Here is a 17,774-nt window from a genome sequence, read left to right as displayed (position 1 = left end):
GACGTCACGGCCAGCGCCTCCGACGCCAACACTGCTTGCCGGGACGCGCCCCGCCCCCTGCCGGCGCTCCACCAATAAGAGACTGGGACTCACTGTGCGTCATAGACGCGCGCCGGAGTCGCGCCTGCCGTCATCGCCGCGCGCCCGGCCGCAGTGGCGCGGGCTGCAGGCATGGCCCTCTTCCACGTTGCGCGGTACGCGGGGCCCGAGGCGGCCGAAGCGGCCGGGGCGGAGGCGGAGGCGGAGGCGGACGGCCGGGCCCGCGCGCTGCTGGAGCGGCTGCAGTGCCGGGCCCGAGAGCGGCAGCGACAGCAGCAGTCGCGGCAGCAGGAGCCCGAGGAGGCCGCGCAGACCGAGGGCGCGGCGGGGAAGCGGCGGCGGCGGCGGCCGCGGAGGTGCAAGGGCGGCGGGGCGCCCGGGAGCCCGCAGGCCCCGCGCAGCAAGCGGCGGAAAGAGGACGGCGAGGAGGCCGGCGCAGGTGGGCCCGGCGGGGCGAGGAGGGGACGGAGTGCGGGCCGGGGACCTGGGTCTGCTTGAGGCTGACGCGCCGCCCCTGCCCGGCTTCTGCCCCGCAGAGAGCAGCGAGGAGGCGCCGCGGGAGAGCAGCGTGGACGCCGAGGCCGCGGGGCCGCCCGAGACCCCAGGAGAACAGCCCCCCGACGAGGCCGGTGGACCCCCAGCCCACGCTGTGCTGCTCGGGGGCTTCGGGAGGAGCAGGGCGCCAAAGGTGAGCGGCTTGGCGGAGGTGGGACGGCTGGGCTGGGGGTGGGGAGCTGCAGGGTTGGGTGGCTGTTGTTAACCCAGCCGGGCTTCGTGGGGTAGTTGGGAGGAGGGTGCCTGCGCCTCAGCTTGTATCTTGTAGGTTTTTTTTTGTTGATAATCCTTACCTGGGGACGTTTCTTCCATTGATTTTTTTTTTTTTAGAGAGAGAGGGGGAGGGGTTGGGGGAGAGAAGCATGGATGTGAGAGACACAGGCATTGGTTTCCTCCCCCACGCACCCCACCTGACCTGGGCAGGGACGAACCTGCAGGCCAGGTGTTGCTCTGGCATCGAAGCCATGACCCGTCGATGCGTGGACTGACAGTCTAGCCACTGAGCAACACCAGCCAGGGCTTATTTCTCCTTGTCCGATCGCTGTGGCTGGGACCTTGGAACTATGTTGAAGAAGAGCGGTCGTTCCTGCTCTCCTAGGGAGCGTGAACTGGGTCACCATCCCCGTGGCGACGGCACACGGTTCTGTCAGGGCTTGTGCGGGGTCCCCTGTGAGTCGTCTGGTTAAGATGGGGGCGGGGCGTGTGCCACTTAGAGGCTGTGAGGCACCTACGAGCTTGGTGTGTGAGAACAGAGGTTTAAGTGTCTGGGGTGTGGCCATTGATGGGAAGTGAGGTCAGGGCAGGTGAGCGCCAGGTGTCAGGGGGCCTTGCAGGTGCCGTCCAGGGTGGTGGTGTAGAAGGGAGGGGAAGCCCCAGGTGGATCTGCTCTGGGGAGTGGCACCCGGGTGTGTATTTCCTAGTTCCTCAGAGGCTGTGTGGGACGTGGGTCGGGGGAACCGAGGGGGAGCCAGGACACCAGGGAAAGCCTCCGCGGCCGCGCTCCCAGGCGAGGTGGGGAGCCGTCACCTGGTCCCTGTTTCTTACCTTTTGCAACAGGTTCAGCCTTTCCTGCCCACGTGGCTGGCCGAGCCGAGCTGTGTCGGGAAGAATGTCACTGAAGACCTGGTGCCTATCGAGGACATCCCGGAAGTCCACCCTGACCTGCAGAGGAAGCTGCGTGCCCATGGCATCTCGTCCTACTTCCCAGGTGCTCCAGCCTCGGGCCGGGGGCCGGGGTTCTTCCGGAGCCATGCGAGGCCTCGGGGGGCAGCCCTACACGAACGCAGCGTCAGGTGCTCCCCTGGGAGAGCACTCCAGCTTGAGGTCACAGGCTGGCCCTGGTCCCTGTGCTGACGGGTTGCTCCTGCATGAACCTGACCGGCCCTCCTCCCCCACGCAGTCCAGGCGGCGGTCATTCCTGCTCTCCTGGAGAGTGCGGCCCAAGGGTTCCTCGTGGGCAGAGGCGGCTACCGGCCCAGGGACCTCTGTGTTTCTGCCCCGACGGGCAGCGGGAAGACCCTGGCCTTCGTCATCCCCGTGGTGCAGGTGAGTGCGAGGCCCTCCCTCCCAGCAGGCTGGCGGGCGGGAGCCGGCGCTGCTCACGCAGTGGCCCTCCTCGCCCACAGGCCCTGCTGCAGCGAGCTGTGTGCCAGGTGCGCGCCCTGGTTGTGTTGCCCACCAAGGAGCTGGCCCAGCAGGTACGAGGACCTGGGGTCACCCCAGAGCCCTTTCACTGGCGTGATGCCTCAGGTCAGGCGGTGACTCGGTGTCCTGCAGGTGAGCAAAGTGTTCAACGTCTACACGGACGCCACGCCTCTGCGCGTCGCCCTGGTCACCGGGCAGAAGTCGCTGGCCAAGGAGCAGGAGAGCCTCGTCCAGGAGACGTAGGTCCTGCTGGGCACGGGCCCTGGGGGGGCGGGTGCAGGCGGGCACGGGTCAGTGGGGCCCCGGCTGAGTGCTCTCCGCTCTGCAGGATGGACGGCTTCCGCTGCCTGGCTGACATCGTGGTGGCCACTCCCGGCCGCCTGGTGGACCACATCGACCAGACCCCGGGGTTCAGCCTGCAGCACCTCCGCTTCCTGGTAGGCTGCCCACCCCCACCCAGAGGGAGGCTCGGGCTCAGCTGACGCCCACCTCACCCACCGGAGTCCGGCCTCCTCATTGGCAGGTCATCGACGAGGCCGACCGGATGATAGACAGCATGCACCAGTCCTGGCTCCCCCGGGTGGTGGCGGCCGCCTTCCCTGGGGAGGGTGCCAAGGACCCCTTCGCTCTGCTCCAGAGGCGGCAGCCCCAGGTCGTGACCGCTGCCAGGTACTGGTCCCCGGCTCGGCCCTGCCCTGCTCTGCCCTGGGGGAGCGCCCGGTCCAGTCTGGGTCGGGGTGGGTGGCCAGGCCCCGGCTGCGCCCAGCGTCTGTGCCCTTGCAGCACCTGCCGCCCTCAGATGCCTCTGCAGAAGCTGCTCTTCTCGGCCACGCTGACCCAGAACCCCGAGAAGCTGCAGCAGCTGGGCCTGCACCAGCCCTGGCTCTTCTCCACGCGGCCGGCGCGCGGGGGTCCCGGAGGCACCGACGTGGACACGGACTCGGGTGGGAAGTACACCTTCCCTGCGGGGCTCTCGGTGAGCCGGGTGCCGGGTCGGGAGGGTGGCTCCCGGGCGCTCAGGGCCGAGCCAACCCCACGCTGTCCCCCCAGCACCACTACGTGCCCTGCCGCCTGCGCTCCAAGCCGCTGGTGGTCCTGCACCTGATCCTGCACCTGGGCTTCTCCAGGATCCTCTGCTTCACCAACTCCCGGGAGAACTCGCACAGGTGAGGCCGGGGTGGGCGGCGCGGCGCAGGGCAGGGCGTGTGGGAGGCGCTGGCCCCGCCCACCGGCTCTCCCTCCCAGGCTCTTCTTGCTCGTCCAGGCTTTCGGTGGTGTGACGGTGGCCGAGTTCTCCTCCCGCTACGGGCCCGGCCAGAGGAAGGGGATCTTGAAGCAGTTTGAGCAGGGCAAGATTCAGCTGTGAGTGCCTGGGAGGGTGCTTGCTCCCGGTGTCTGCCCGGCCCCCAGGAGTGTGTCTGTGGGGGTGACCCAGTCTCAGGCAGGTCCCACACCGTTTCTCAACAGCCTCATCAGCACAGACGCCACTGCCCGCGGCATCGACGTGCAGGGGGTGCAGCTGGTGGTGAACTACGATGCCCCCCAGTACCTGCGGACCTACGTGCACCGGTGAGGGGCTGTGGTTGGATTGGGGCGCGCGGGGGGGGGCGGGCTGCTGTCCTGGGGGCCGCTCTCGAGGCGCCTGTGCTTGGTTTCAGGGTGGGAAGAACGGCTCGTGCTGGGAAGACCGGACAAGCCTTCACGCTGCTCCTCAAAGTGCAGGTCAGGCGAGGACTGACGGGGAGGCGGGGCGGGGAGGATGGGAGCCCCTTCCTGGAACTTGGCATGCTCCCCCAGGAGAGGAGGTTCCTCCGGATGCTGACTGAAGCCGGGGTACCCGAGCTGGAGCGGCACGACACCCCTAGCGAGCTGCTGCAGCCGCTGGTCCCGCGGTACGAGGAGGCCCTGTCCCAGCTGGAGAGGGCCGTCAAGGTGAGGCCCTGGCGGTTCTGGGAGCTCTCGAGGCTGCTCGCAGCGGGACTCGGACGCAGAGGAGGTCCCGGGTGCCTTTAGCTTCCTGGCCGAGGGCAGGAGACCCTGGACCTGGGGTGGAGGTACAGGGCCCGGGAGGGGTGCTGGGTGTCTCCCCTTAGAGTTGGGGGCTGGGCTGGGTCGCACACTAGGGAGGGGCCTGGAGCTGAGCTGCTTCCTCTCCTCCCCCAGGAAGAATGGAGGCAGAAGGCGGCCTAGGCCGGGCTCTGAGGACGATGGGACCGAGCCTGGGCGGACAGGCCTCCTGGAGAAGTCCCAGCGCGCTGCCTGCTCAGCCCACGCCCGGCGAGGCCCTCCGTCACGGCGCCGTGGCCTGAGACGGCCGAGCACACAGTCAGCCTCTGACCGGTTGCTCCTGCTTCTCTGGGGCTGGAGTGGAGGGTTCAGACGGGCCCAGACCGACAGGCGGCCTCCGTCCTGCTGGCAGCGGGTTTGGACTTCAGCTTGTCTGGCACCTCCGTGTGCTCCCATCTTGCGGTGGGGACGGGCCCCCCCCCCCACGCCCCGTGCAGAGTAACAAGCACCAGAGGCTCTTGTGACTGAAAGCCGGCTGCAGAGCACTGACCCACTGCTTGTAAGGTTTCCCCCAAATTCACATGCTAATGTGAAGATAAACTGTAAAGAAGGGACATGCTAGTTTTATCTCTGCACCAAAGTCCATGATTCACTCGAGCAGAACAACTGGTCACAGGCTCCCGGGTAGACCGTCCGAGTCCCAGCGCTTTGTGCTGAGCCAGCGTGCTTACCCCTCAGTCCAGCCCACACCACGCTTGGCACGCAAGGCCCAGGGCCGGGACGGATGGAGCCGCCAAGCGTGGTGAGCCAGCTTGCTCGTGCTCTGGCATCTGGAACGCAGGACTCCTGCAGCCATCACGCCGCCTCCCTCAGTCAGGCTTGGCGGGGGCCTTGAACCTGGTGGTGGGGGCCTGCGTCTGAGTTTTAGGCTGCTGGCTTGGGCCTGCCCGGAACCCAGTGTGTGGGGAGGTGGTCACGGCCTGCTGCTGCGCTGCCTCCTGTGGGGCCGCAGGAATCACCTGGACCTGAATGCGGGGGACCTCTTGCAGGACGACACTGCTCTCAAGGTCTGAGGAAGGCTTTCCTCTGATTTCATGAACATTCTTATTCATGAACAGTTTTGGCTTTGCCTTTGTAACCAAAAGGCCTATTCAAGTGACTTCCCCCAGACAAAAAAAAAAATGCACCCTAATACCAACTTAAGAAGTGCCGGCAGCCCTAGCCGGTTTGGCTCAGTGGATAGAGCGTCGACCTGTGGACTGAAGGGCTCTGGGTTCGATTCTGATCAGGGCACATGCCTGGATTGTGGGCTCGATCCCCAGTAGGGGGCGTGCAGGAGACAGTCAATCCATGATTCTCATCATTGATGTTTCTATCTCTCCCCCTTCTCACAAATCAATGAAAACATATTGTAAAAAAGTGCCATGAGTGCGAGACCTGTGGCTGGTTCTGAGTCCTCCGCTGCGCCAAGGGGGTCGCAGCCCAGGCCTGCGTTTCCTGTCCCTCCCTCAGCGCCACCTGGCACCCGCCACCTGCTGGGAGCCTCACCGAGCCCTTTGCCAAGTGCCTGAAAGAGACAACCAGCATCTTCCACCACTTTCCTATGAGATGAGGCGAGAGCATATGAAAAAGTCGTTTATTATGCCTTTCGTGTGGTGGGACATCAGTGCTTTTCAAAACCCTACTGTTCAAGTACAAATGATTATGTTTACAAAGTATTTACATCTTCAGTCTTTTAAACACAACTATTTGGTTACAACACTTAAAAACCCTAGAGGCTGTGAACGGAAAGCCCTGCCAGGCAACACGTCTGCGCGTGCGGACCAGCTCCTGCTCCCCGGCCGCCGTGCGAACAGCCCGCCTTCTCAGACTCGTCTCCCGGGGAAGCCTGCTCCCGGGTGGCCGGCTCGAATGGACAGTCCTGGGTCTGTGTCTGAGAGCTCTCCCTCCTTCCCTCCCTCCCTCCCTCCCTCGTTACAGGGAGTCGGCCGAAGCCTGGTCCCAGGCAGCGTGGGGTCTAACAGCAATGGTGGGGGAGGCCCTGGAACCCCCTCCGCAGCCCACACTAGCTCCTCAGTGGGAAGGTCTCGCCTTTGAGGGTTTTTGCCTCTGTGACTACTGAGCTGTGATGGGACTAAACCCAGTGGAACAGGACAGTCTTCCGTCCCACGTTTCGCGTTGGAGTGGCTGAAGGAAGCGCCCTGAGCGAGGCTCTCCCTCCGCATAGCAGCTGCCGCTCCACCCGGCCAGCGGCCGCCTTCCCTCTGGCTCTGCCTCACAGGAGCTCCCGGGCAGCCTAAGTGCGTCAACATTTCATCGAGGGACTGCCAGCGCCCTCGGGAGGACGAGGAACGCAAACAGTGCACAAGATAAGCCAGAAACACGACCTCTGCGCGTGGCTCTGCACACGAGGGTGCGGGCCAAGAGCAGGAAGTCTCCCAGTGGTGAGGCGGAGCCCGCTCAGCCGTCCTGCCCGCCGGCTGGTAGCAAACAACCCACAGGCCTGGCTGACGGTCCTGTCTCCACATGTTCAGGTCCCTGAAATGTTAAGTCCCTTCCCCTTTCAACACTTGATTTTTCCTTTCCTCCAATCTCTCACACGAGCTTCATCACTGGCCCCCTAGGAGTCGCCGCACTGCCATCCACACAAACGGGAACCAGCGCGGACAGAAGCCGTCCTCCTGCCGTGAGCGGCTCGGTGGGGAGGGGGCAGGAGAGTCGTGTGTCTCAGGACGCCGCAGCTCATCTCGGCACACACAGACCTGACAACCTGTCTGGACCGAGGCAGACACCCCGAGCGGGGGAGGCGTCCGCGGAGCGCAGTGTGCGTGGCCAGTGCAGTCACGTCCACTGCAACCACGGCTGCCATCGTGCCCGAGAAGACACAGATGCGTGGGGCCTCTTCGCCCTCAACCATGGTTCACCGCGTCACACAGCACGATGGCACGTGCCTGCTCGTGGGGGAGGCCCTGGCACAAACCTGAGGTCGTCTGCGGGGAAGAGCGCCACAGCAGACCCCGTTTGAGCAGGTTCCAGCTCTGCAGACAGGCCGGCTGGACATGAGCAAGGGAGAGCGGGGACGGGCACCTCTCACTGAGCCCCATGCCGTGCACGCACACGCACACGCACACGCGGCCGTTACACCTGCAATAAAACACCTGCCTGGGCCCCGACCAACGTGAGACCAGGGCCTCGGCTCCTGGAGCTGCCTCTGAGCGCCACGTCCGAAAGCTGGGAGGACCGAGCAGCGCTGGGATGGGGAGCAGCTGGCAGGTGCCATCTGCATGGAAACAAGTCACAGTGGCTCCTCTTTGGAATGGAAGTTCAATCCCAGCGTCGTCCTCCATGCAAGCCGGGTACGCATCATAACCGCTTCGATGGCACGGGACCAGGTGGCTTCTTGGAAGGTTCCAGCAAGTCCCATGGAGCAGAGAAGGAAGAAGCCGCCGGGCTGTCTTGGGTCTGAGCTGACCGACCTCAGATGGCCTCTCCTCCCAGGACTGTGATGTGTTCCCGTTGGGTCTAAAGGACCACACAGGCCAACGCTGCGCTGTCCTGAGGTGCTTGGCTTCAGGACGTCACGGTGACTCCCTGCTGTCGGAGTCGCCCCGTGATGTGTGGCACACGGGGCGCCGGCGGGTCCTGGAGGCTCGGACCCAGCCCTGCGGCTCTGGAGGCGGCTGGAAGGTCCAAGGACCCAGAGAAGCTGCCGAGGCGCGCCTCCCACTGGTCTGTACAGAAGCTGCGGCCCGAGAGCGCGCTGTGGACATTCCGCTCGCTGCAGCTCTGCAGGGGCCGAACCTCACAGGACGCGGCCCCCAGTTCAGCAGTAAGTGCACCTGCCGGTTCTGGCCCGATGGAGACCTGCTTGGTGGCGGCCCGAGGCGCCTGCTTTCCTGACTAGGGGCACGGAGGCTTGGTGGGTGTCTTTAACCGGACGGCAGGGACTCGCATTTGTAACTTGGGCTGCTGGCCGGGGCTGTCAGCGCTGGCCGGCACCTGCGTGGGGTTGGGGACGCCCGGGGCCTGCAGCTGGGCCGCCGCCGTTGTGACGACCTGCTGCTGCATGAGCTTCTGCTGGACCACCTGGGCGGCCGCCGTCACCGCGGGGATCATCTGGACCTGCTGCCCCGCCGCCGCCGCCTGGGTGAGGGTCACCGTCTGCGGGGGAGCCTGAGCCGAAAGAAACGCAGATCAGGTGCCTGACAAACCCAAGTAACTAACCCTCTGGGGCCGGGAGGGTCAGAGACTTAATCAGCATGAAACTTAGAAATGTGAAAACTACCCAGCACGTCGAAACATGGCCTCTGGTCTTTAACCAAACAAGTAGAAAACGAAACCTTTGTGCTAAAGCGATGCCTGCCCGTGGGAGAGCGAGGGCTGAGGGCCGGGACTGGTGGTGACATTCAGCCTCGACTGCCGGGCTGTCCCGTGAGCCACGCGGGCTTGGACGTGCACGTGCCATCTGTTAAGTGGGCAGCAGCCGAGGGCTGGGAGGGGTGTGTGTGGAGGCAGACTGAGTCGGACACAGACTCAACTGCGCAGCTGGTGCAAGCCCCACCCCCCACGCTGCTCAAGGGCCGACTGGCTTTGATTCCTTGAAACGCACACTCGTGTGGTTCTGAAAATAAAGATGTCGGAAGCCCACTCATGCGCCACATTTTGTAGAGGACATCAATGTGACAGCGCCGTCAGGCTGTCCCCAGTGGGTGTTACACCTTCAGTTTCCCTGCAGCAGAGGACACCGGCGTTGCTGGCTGAAGCACTGGTCTAGAAGTGAGTCCTTTGGTGCCTTCGGCCCTGAGTCTGTGTCTTGTATTGTGGAAATCAGAGTGATTCTCTATAATCAGGATTCTACTTCCTCAGGGGGAAAACGAGAACTCACACGAAGGTTGCTGAGAAGCCCGTGGGAACCTCCCGATGGCTGCCCCCTCCGCACTTACCTGCTGGGAAGCAGAGGCCGCCTGCGGGATGCCGGCCACCGGGCTCGGCTGCTGCACCACCTGAGGGAGCTTGGCCACCTGGGGCAGAACCAGAAAAGCCACGGGCAGGATGCAGAACGCACGCACAGAAAGATGCCCTTTCTTTCCTTCTCGGTTAATTTCAAAACAACCCGATGACAGGAAAGATCTTTGTCACAGGGGGCTCGCCTGGCACCCGAGAGACCTCCATGCTGATGCTGACCACCCTCCTCATCTGCAGTCACGTGTAACTGGGTCTCATACTTGAGTTTACATGAGAGGACGAAGAGTGAAATGACACATTCTAGCCTTTCACGGACCTCAGAACCCCTTCAAGCCTGGGCGACGTTCCAGGTTGGGGGGCGGCCCGAGGCCGGGGGGCGGGGAGTGATTCAGGCCAGTGAAGCCGTGTGACCCCTCGCTGTCGTGGGCACCTGCGGCCCCTGCAATCCAGCGCTTGCGCTGGCTCCTGCTCACCTGGATCTGGGTCTGCACCTGCTGCGTCCCGGCCAGCTTCTGAGCCTGGGAGATGGGGGTGGTGAGAAACTGCGTTTTCAGGGCTGGCTGGGTGGCATAGGTGACCTTCTGTGGCTGGCCCTGAGCAGCAATCTGCTGTGCAGTGATCTGAAGAGAGACGCCCAGGGTTAGGGCACAAGGCTGTCCCCTCTAAACTGCAGCCTTGCTCCCTGCAGCTGCCCACCGGTGCCCAGCCCAGGTCACTCGCCTTTCTCCCGAGTCCCCTCGTGCCCAGAGGTCAGCCTACTGAGAAGGCTTTTGCTTTGGGGCCTCAATCAGTTCAGTGCTGCCTCTCCCAAACTTCCGGGTCAGAGAGACGCTGATAGGCCTCCTTCACATCAGGCTGTCTCCCCCTCCCGCCTCAAGCACACCCAGGACCAGGTCCCTGCCTGGATCCTCGGTTCTGTGCACTAGCACCCAGGTGGGTCGCACACTATGACCTACATCTGCTTCCCCAAACCCTGTGGCCCTTACCAGCCATGCACCCCACAGCCCGAGTCCTCACTGTTCCCCGAAAGTCCGCAGTGAACACAGCTCCCCATCTCATACCCGCCCCCCCCGGCCCCCCGCTCCCCGGGGGACCTTGAAGCAGCACCAACATCCAGGCCACCCTCTGTGCAGCCCAAATGCAGGACCTTGGGGTCCCCTGCGTGGGTGTCAGGCAGCGAGGCAGGGCCCATTCGGACCCCGTCCTCCGCGCCCTGTGCCTAGTGGCAGGGCCCGGCTCAGCACAGACAGGGTGGCCCAAGAGCCCGCAGGAGCCAGTACCTTCTGCTGGACGGCGGCCGGGCCTGGGGCGGCCTGGGGCTGGATGGCCTTCTGCTGCTGCACGGCCTGCTGCTTGAGCTTCAGCAGCTGCTGCACGTGCACGGGCTGGGCCACCACGGTCTGTCCTGCAAACACCAGCGAGTGGGTGAGTCACAGCGCGGAGGCAGACTCACCCTGAGTCCCTGCGCTTCCCTGGGTCACTGAGTCGTTCAGACGGCCTGTGTCTACAGAGAACGGCACCCTGACCCTGCGAGGCGGGCAGGCGTCTCCTACACCCCCCCCCCGCCCCAGATGCTCCTCGGCCACCAGGACACTCGGAGCAGCGACTCACCTTCCCACCGCCTGGCACACAAACGACTAAAATCCTGCAGCTCACCCAACAAGACTGTTCACAGAACTGACCAAAAAACGGGTGTGGTGGTGCCTCCTCATCGATGGCTATTACTGTTGGTGGCTGTCAGTTTTTATTGGACAATCTAAGGCAGGGGTGGGGAACGCCTGCCGTGAAATCACTTGGTCTGGCCCTGCCAAGGCATTAGGGGAGTTAATTAAGTGTGGGACCAAATGCCGCAGGCTCGGTTAAGCTGGTGACACTGTCGGGCCTGTGACCAACGCTGTTCAGTGTAAGTGGCCCAGGCAGAACGAGGTTCCCCGGCCCTGATCTCGGAAGGAGGTCAGCGCACGTTTAAACATCCTGGTGGCAGAGCAGTTGGAAATTGCTGGGATAAAGGGATGGGAAGTTCCAAACGTTAATGGTTAAACTGAGGGTCAAAACTTGTACTCGGGCAACGCGAGACGCTTCTAGCGTGCACCACGGCACTCGAAACGGTGTCTGCGAGGGAGCCAGCAGGGCGGGGCCACTCCCACAGGAAGGCCGTCGGCCCTCCCGGCCCCGCGGACGGGGCAGGCACCTGTGGCTTTCTGCGGCTGCCCGATGGCCACACTGATCCCAGCGACGTTCATGGGCAGGGTCGTGACGCCTGGCGAGGAGACCACGGCCGCGGGCACGGACACCACCGGAGGCTTCGCCAGGGCCACCTGGGCCGGCGGGGGCGCCTGCGCCTGCATCTGGCCTTGCGCCTGCAGCTGCGACGTGGGGACCCGCGTCTAAACAGAAAGAAGGGCCCAGAGACTCAGCAACTCGTGTCTGCAAACACCTCCCAGAGGCCACGCGGCGAGACGGGGACGGGTCACAGGGTGGGAAGTGGCAGCCAGCCAAGACTAGCATCTCCCCAGAGGCTGACCTACCCTGTCCCACCATCACCCACACACACGGGACCTAAAGCTCATCGGTCACACGGCATTCACGCCTGTCCTTAGAGCAGCCTAAGGCCAGCCTGGAGCTCTCCCGAGACACCTGGAAGGCCACCAGCTTCCTGTCACACTGTGTCCAAGCCCTCTCTCGTCACACGAACACATGTGGAACCAAATGTGCTTTCTCGGGCTTCACCCCTTCTGTCCCGTCTTGCACGCTTCAAGTGGGTGAAGCACACCCAGCGCAGAGCCAGCGTGCTGTGGGCGACGGCCTAGGATTGGAGCAGGTTACCTAACCTGCTGGCTTCAGGTTCTGCACATGCGAAGTGGGGTAACACTAAAACACCCCATCCTGCCTGCGCACCCATCAGGGGGCAGGTGTAACCAGGGCAGGTGCTGGTAGCTGCACCCGTGCCAGGACGGGGTCTCCGAAGCTGGCCGCCTGGCCTGGCCGGAGCGGATAAACATGGCTGAATGTGAAGGACCTTCCCGACTCCACGCTGTCCTGAATCTAGCCCTTCTTCCAGTCTCTGCGCTTCCCAGGGACTGGGACCGAGCCTGGCTCTGGGCCTGGTGACACCCGCCCCCCCCGACCCGCATGCCCATGTGCTGTCCCTGACAGAGACCCTGCCCTCCCTCCATGGTCTAGCTTCTCCCCTCCTCCTCCCCCCGAGCGCTCAGCCATGAGCTCGGTGACTTCAGTTCCAGGAAGTACAATCACTTAACCGTCCCCAGGGCTGCTTTCTCCTCTCCCAGGAGAACGGGATCTTGGGGGGAAGCACACCTTCTACTTGATGGCAAGTCCACCAGAACACCTGCGGCCCCGCGAGCAGGAGCTGTGCAGGAGCGTGGGAAAGACAAACACGCCAGGGGACTTACGAGCCGGGCCACCTGGAGGTTGGCCACGGTGGTGCCCGTGAGCAGGGCTCCGGGGCGCGAGGCGGTGACGGTGGTGAGCTGGGGGCTCGGCTGCTGTGCCGGCGGTGGAGGCTGCACCTGCACCTGTGCGGAGGGCGGCGGGGGGCCAGCCGGGGCCTGTGGCGGGGGGGCCTGCTGGGGCAGCTGCAGCTTCTGCTTCTGCATCTTGACCAGGTGTTCCTGAAACCCGGGAGGAGGAGCCTCTTAGCAACACGAGCTGCCCACGTCGCACACCCTGACCGTGGGACACGCCTGACCCGAGCCTGCCGTGCTGCAGCGACACCACGGGTGGCCACGAGGCCCCGGACGTGGCTGGAGCGACTCAGGAATGCATGTCCTCTCTGGTTGCACTGATTCCCTGGGAGGCGCCGGGTGCCTCCAGGAGGAAGCTGGGTGCAGGCCAGCACCTCCACAGCCTCCACCAGGTCGCGTGTCCCTGCTGAACGGGGAGGGGCCGGCCCGACAGCCGCTGGGACTTGCACTTCATGGTTTTGGTTTATACCCGGGATCAGTGTTCTCCCTCCTTTACGGGGACCGTGTTCACAGCCATGGCAGCAGGGTGTGCAGCTGGCAACGCTCGGGCATCGCACTCAAACACCGCCCGAGACCCGAGGCTGCAGGGAGCTGCCCGCCCCGCCCTCTGGGGGGGACGGGACCATGGCCTCCGCCCCCAGCACACAGCACAGAGCAGGTGGAGGCGGCCTCCAGAGAGCTGCCAACAAAAGCCGTTTCTAAAGACAGCACACACCTCCCGCCTACAGACCGCGGTGCGTTGATGCAAAACACTCCGAACCACGCCATGGGACCGCGCCGCCCACCGTGGCCTGTGGTTCCCTGGGAGGTGCTCACCGGGGTCAGCTTGCTGACAGCTTTGATCTGTGCGGGCGACTGGGCCTGGCCCTGGAGCTGCGGGACCTGCGCCTGGGAGGGCGGTGGAGGCGGTGGCGGCGGCGGCTGCTGCTGCTGCTGCTGCTGCCGGAGGAGCTGGAAGTGTGCGGGCGTGAGGGTCTTCCCTGGGAGCTGAACCCCTGTGGCTGGAGAAGTTGTTTCGTTAGCGGACACGCTCCCTTCCCGCACAACACGGAAGCCGAGCCCTGCCGTTCAGGGTGGACGGCACAGGAACCAGCCCCCTTACCTTGGGACACCTGAGTCACCAAAGACCGGGCTGGGGTCTGCACTGCAGCCAGGCTGGTGGTGACCACGGCCGAGGCCGTCACGGAGGTGACCGCACGAACGCCCTGCGTCGGTGCCAGGGACACCAGGTCAGACGTGGCCGGGGAGCCCACTGCTCGGGGCTGGGTGTGGACCACCTGGGCCGGCGTCGAGCCTCCGGAGCTCTGGAAAGGCAAAAGGGGGGCCTAGCGGGACTCTCCTCCATCACGGGGTGGAAAGGGCACCAACCAAACCCACGGGCAACACTGGAGGTGCCGAGGGGCAGCGCCCTTGCACCTCAAAGCACGTGCCCTGAGCTACAGAGCAGCTCGCTCTGGATGTCCCTCAGTGGTTGGCAAACCCCTCGAGGTATTTCCAAAGGAGACAGAGCCTGGGGCTGTTGGTGGTCCCCTCGGCTCCTGGCTTCCCCCCAACAGGGAGAGGTGAGCTGCTGGGCCTCCCCGCCGCTGCTGCCTGCACTGTGCACAGGTGGGATCCCTCCCTGTCCTGGGCCTGGGCTATTGTTACAGAAACACGTCTTCGCTCTCTGCCTGACCTCCATCCTCTCTGCCCACCTCTCACGGCTTTACCGTCTCTCCGCCCACCACTGCTGTCCCCATCCTGCGTTTGGGATAACTTCCTCAGACTTGTCTTCCAGTTCACTAATTCTCTCTCCTACCGGGTGACTGACAGTAAGCCCAATTACGAGGTCTTCTTTCTACAATTCTGGTAACCAGTCTTTATTTCCCAAAGTTCTCCACATTCTTTTAAAAGTTTCCAGGTTTTTATAGACATTCTCCAGCTTCTTTTATTTCTTTAAAACAGGAAGTATAACTTTCATAATCTACACCCAGGGATCCCTCTATCCCGAGTCTGAGGGCCTGCCCACTGCCTGCTGCTGCTGCCCCTCCTGCTGCCGGCACCTGCGCCCCGGCCTCGGCCCAGCAGAGCCCCGTGCAAGCACCGTGGGCTTCCGCCATGCTCTATCCCCACATCACGGGAAGCGGTGTTCAAAAATGCATCATGGATGAAGTCCTTTATCTTTTAAAGTATCACAGGTCTGCCCCAGCCAGTGTGGCTAAGGGGACAGAGCACAGGCCTGTGGACTGAAGGGTCCCAGGTACCGTTCCGGTCAGGGCACAGGCCCAAGTTGTGGTCGATCCCCAGTAGGGGGTGTGCAGGAGGCAGCTGATCAATAATTGTCTCTCATCACTGATGTTTCTATCTCTCTCTCCTTTCCTCTCTGACATCAATAAAAATACATTATTAATTAGCATAACCAATGGACAGAGACACTGGGGCTTGCCCAGGGTGGGAATGGCTGGGGGGGGGGGGGCGTTAATTGGGGAAAAAGGAAACCTATGTAAGACTTTAGACAATAATATACATATAAATAAGTAAATATCGCTAAAATGGGAAATACATGTTATTAAAAATAAGACATCACAGGCCCATGTTACTCTATGGGGTGCAGCCCGGTCAGTCCTTCTCCCAGAAAGCGAACGACTCGCACAGCGTCCGGGCTGCTGACCCCGGGGCAGGCCGCTCACCGTCAGGGCTCCCGGCGCCACGGGGGAGGCCAGGCGCTTGTTAATGGACTGGAAGGTGGCGGCAGGCACCCCCGCGATGGTGTTCACGATCACATTTCCGCTCACGGTGCCTGCAGAGAGAGGGTCTGTGGGCAAGAGCACGCGAGACCAGGGGGAGCCCGCTGACCTCGCCGGCCTCACCTGCGGGCATGCTCGTCCCCGTCACAGACGTCTTCATGGCTCCGGCCTGCTGGGGAGAGAGGCGATTGCCCGTGCCCGCGGGACACCCTCCGAAGCTCCCCTCATCAGCATCCGGTCCAAACTCTTGACCAGGCTGCTGGCCACACGGCCGCCTCCACCCGTCCCAGCTCCTCCCACCGCGGTGTCCACCCCTCAGTGAGTGGCGCTCCGGCCACGCTGACCCTGCTGGCCCCACAGCTGCCAGGCTCAGGGCCTGCGCCTGCTGGTCCCCGTTCCTTCCTGACTCCTGTTGCCCAGGCACAGCCCCTCCTGAGCACCCCCCAGGGCTCTCCTGGTCCTGCCTGGCCGGATGCCTGCCCACAGGGCAGTCCCTGGAGCAGGTGCCCCCGTGGGCGCCTCTTCTGAGTGAACGAGGAAGGAGGCTGCCAGGCACATACGGAAGCCGCCCCCAGCAAAGGAAATCCAAGCAAAGGGGCTGGCTCTGCAGACACCCCACGCCTGGCTGACAGTGCAGAGCAGCGGACTCCATCCCTCCCGGGCTCTCCCACTGTGAGCTCAGCGTGGGCCCCATGGGCACCAGAGCGATGGCACACGCCAGGGCGTGACAGTGCCAGCGTAGGGCCTGTGAGATCACAAGCCCACTTTTCTTCCTTTTTTTGTGCATTTCACCCCTTTTCTCTGACATGCACCGAAGACTCACGCGTGTGCATGAGCACACATGCACATGCTTTGAGGAAAACTACGAAGTCAGAAGAGAAGTTTGCAAACTGGCAAACAGCATCTGCCCTGCAAGTTTATGGGGAGGACGGGGGCGACTTCCTGTTACGGCTCACACATCCTCTCTACCTCCCAGGCTCCGGCACCAGCACTGCCTCCACTGCCAGTCACCACTGAGCTCTCACAGGGCAGGGGCCCTGGAGACACCCCATCTCCCCGACAGGAAGGCCTGCTGCTCCGGGGCTGCAGGAACCTCAGGCGCTTGAGGGCGGGCAGGGCCTGCTCACCAGCACGGCGGCACTGCCCACCGTCGTGATGGCGGGGGGTGCCTTCTGGGGGGGCTGCACAGGCTGTGCTGGAGGCTGTGCCTGGGCAGGGGGCTGCACGGTGGGCGGCCCCGCGGGCTGCTGGCTGCCTGCTGCCGCTGGGGGCTGGGGCAGAGGCGGTGGTGGCTGCTGGGGCGGTGGGGGCTGCGGCTGCGGCGGGGGTGGCGGGGGCTGCGTCACAGGCGGCTGCTGCGCCTTCTGCTGGTCGGCCAGCGCCTGCAGGGCAGGAAAGAGGAGATGGAGCACCTGGGGCCTCGGCTGCCCGGGGCCGCTGCCCCGCAGGCCCAGGCCCCACCTTCTTCTCTTTGGCGATTCGCTCCGCACGAAGAGATGCGACCTGGATGGGAGGCAGGGGCTTGTCGTAGTTGATGCCACTGAAGACAGGAGAAGAAATGAAAATGAGCCGCAAGTTCTGAAGCACAGACATTCCTGAAACCCACAGCCCCTCCTAAAGCTGCGGGTGCTGGAGGCAGCTCCCACCCAGCCCAGAGGAAGGAGAACCGCTGCCCGGTCACCCCCGCCCATGGTCCGTTCCCTTCCTGAGATTGGGGCCTGAGAACAGACGCCCCAATCCCCAGCTGCATGAGCGCTGCGCCCCCACCCCGGGCACAGCGCCCGGCCAGCAAGCCCCAGGGCTACGGGTCCCACAGGTCTCCCCACTCTCTCATGGACCCTCCTCCCAGGACCCCTGCGTCCTCCCCCACATTGTCACCTACAGACCTCCTTGATTCAAAGCAAGTACGTTCACCCCAAAACTGGGCACATTTTTATAGAAGAGCCAACAAAATGTTTGCCAGATCAGGGGTGAGGAGGAGGAGAGTGCCCATGTCCCGCTGCTGTGCCCTCCGCCAAGCGGCAGGCAGGACGCCGCCTCCATGCCCTCCCTGTGCGAACAAGGATCTCCCTGGATGAGCCCCTGCGGGTCCTGCCCGGCCACGCCACCACCCCAGCGATGCCAGGACACGCCATTTGCTCAACAACTCACTCAACTGATCGCATGTAAGAGAACACTGGAAGGCAACCCTTTCCCCGAGTGAAAGCGCGTCACCAACAGTACCTTTCCGCCAGCACGGACGCGTGCTTGGGGTTTTTCTGGAAGGGGTTCATGCCAAGCCTACGGCAGAGACGGAGACAAGTCACCGCGTGAAGGAAAAAAGGGGCGCGCACGACCACGGACAGGAGAGCCT

General features: G+C 63.8%; 2 protein-coding genes across 2 annotated transcripts in view; one reads left to right on the top strand and one right to left on the bottom strand.

The window, feature by feature from the left end:
* The first annotated feature begins 154 nt into the window (after positions 1-154).
* DDX51 (DEAD-box helicase 51) lies at positions 155-5,963 on the top strand. The gene is made up of 15 exons (XM_008157292.3): positions 155-478; positions 576-727; positions 1,651-1,801; positions 1,994-2,139; positions 2,220-2,291; positions 2,371-2,477; positions 2,567-2,675; positions 2,762-2,907; positions 3,022-3,214; positions 3,289-3,404; positions 3,484-3,600; positions 3,706-3,807; positions 3,897-3,960; positions 4,036-4,170; positions 4,402-5,963. Exons 1-15 carry the CDS (start codon positions 172-174, stop codon positions 4,426-4,428), a joined length of 1,944 nt encoding a protein of 647 aa, XP_008155514.2. The 5' UTR covers positions 155-171; the 3' UTR covers positions 4,429-5,963.
* Positions 5,964-6,209: 246 nt separating this feature from the next.
* Positions 6,210-17,774, bottom strand: part of EP400 (E1A binding protein p400) — a 63,609-nt gene continuing 52,044 nt past the window's right edge. Inside the window, exons 42-54 of the mRNA XM_054712813.1 lie at positions 17,645-17,701; positions 16,883-16,961; positions 16,549-16,803; positions 15,545-15,593; positions 15,365-15,474; positions 13,798-13,999; positions 13,512-13,696; positions 12,624-12,842; positions 11,402-11,597; positions 10,491-10,615; positions 9,684-9,830; positions 9,189-9,266; positions 6,210-8,418 (exon numbers count right to left, since the gene is read on the bottom strand). Of these exons, the coding sequence (XP_054568788.1) occupies positions 8,146-8,418; positions 9,189-9,266; positions 9,684-9,830; positions 10,491-10,615; positions 11,402-11,597; positions 12,624-12,842; positions 13,512-13,696; positions 13,798-13,999; positions 15,365-15,474; positions 15,545-15,593; positions 16,549-16,803; positions 16,883-16,961; positions 17,645-17,701 (1,975 nt within the window). The 3' untranslated portion in view covers positions 6,210-8,145. The remainder of the gene's footprint in view (positions 8,419-9,188; positions 9,267-9,683; positions 9,831-10,490; positions 10,616-11,401; positions 11,598-12,623; positions 12,843-13,511; positions 13,697-13,797; positions 14,000-15,364; positions 15,475-15,544; positions 15,594-16,548; positions 16,804-16,882; positions 16,962-17,644; positions 17,702-17,774) is intronic.

Source organism: Eptesicus fuscus, chromosome 23, assembly GCF_027574615.1.
Source record: "Eptesicus fuscus isolate TK198812 chromosome 23, DD_ASM_mEF_20220401, whole genome shotgun sequence".
In the NCBI taxonomy this organism is placed as follows: domain Eukaryota; kingdom Metazoa; phylum Chordata; class Mammalia; order Chiroptera; family Vespertilionidae; genus Eptesicus; species Eptesicus fuscus.
Note: the sequence above shows the minus strand (reverse complement) of the source record. Positions and strands in the feature narration are given on the sequence as shown.

Coding starts and splice junctions, on each gene's coding strand:
- DDX51 (XM_008157292.3), top strand. CDS start 172: ATGGCCCTCTTCCACGTTGCGCGGTACGCGGGGCCCGAGGCGGCCGAA. Junction 3,405..3,483: donor TCCCGGGAGAACTCGCACAG/GTGAGGCCGGGG, acceptor TCTCCCTCCCAG/GCTCTTCTTGCTCGTCCAGG. Junction 3,808..3,896: donor CTGCGGACCTACGTGCACCG/GTGAGGGGCTGT, acceptor GCTTGGTTTCAG/GGTGGGAAGAACGGCTCGTG.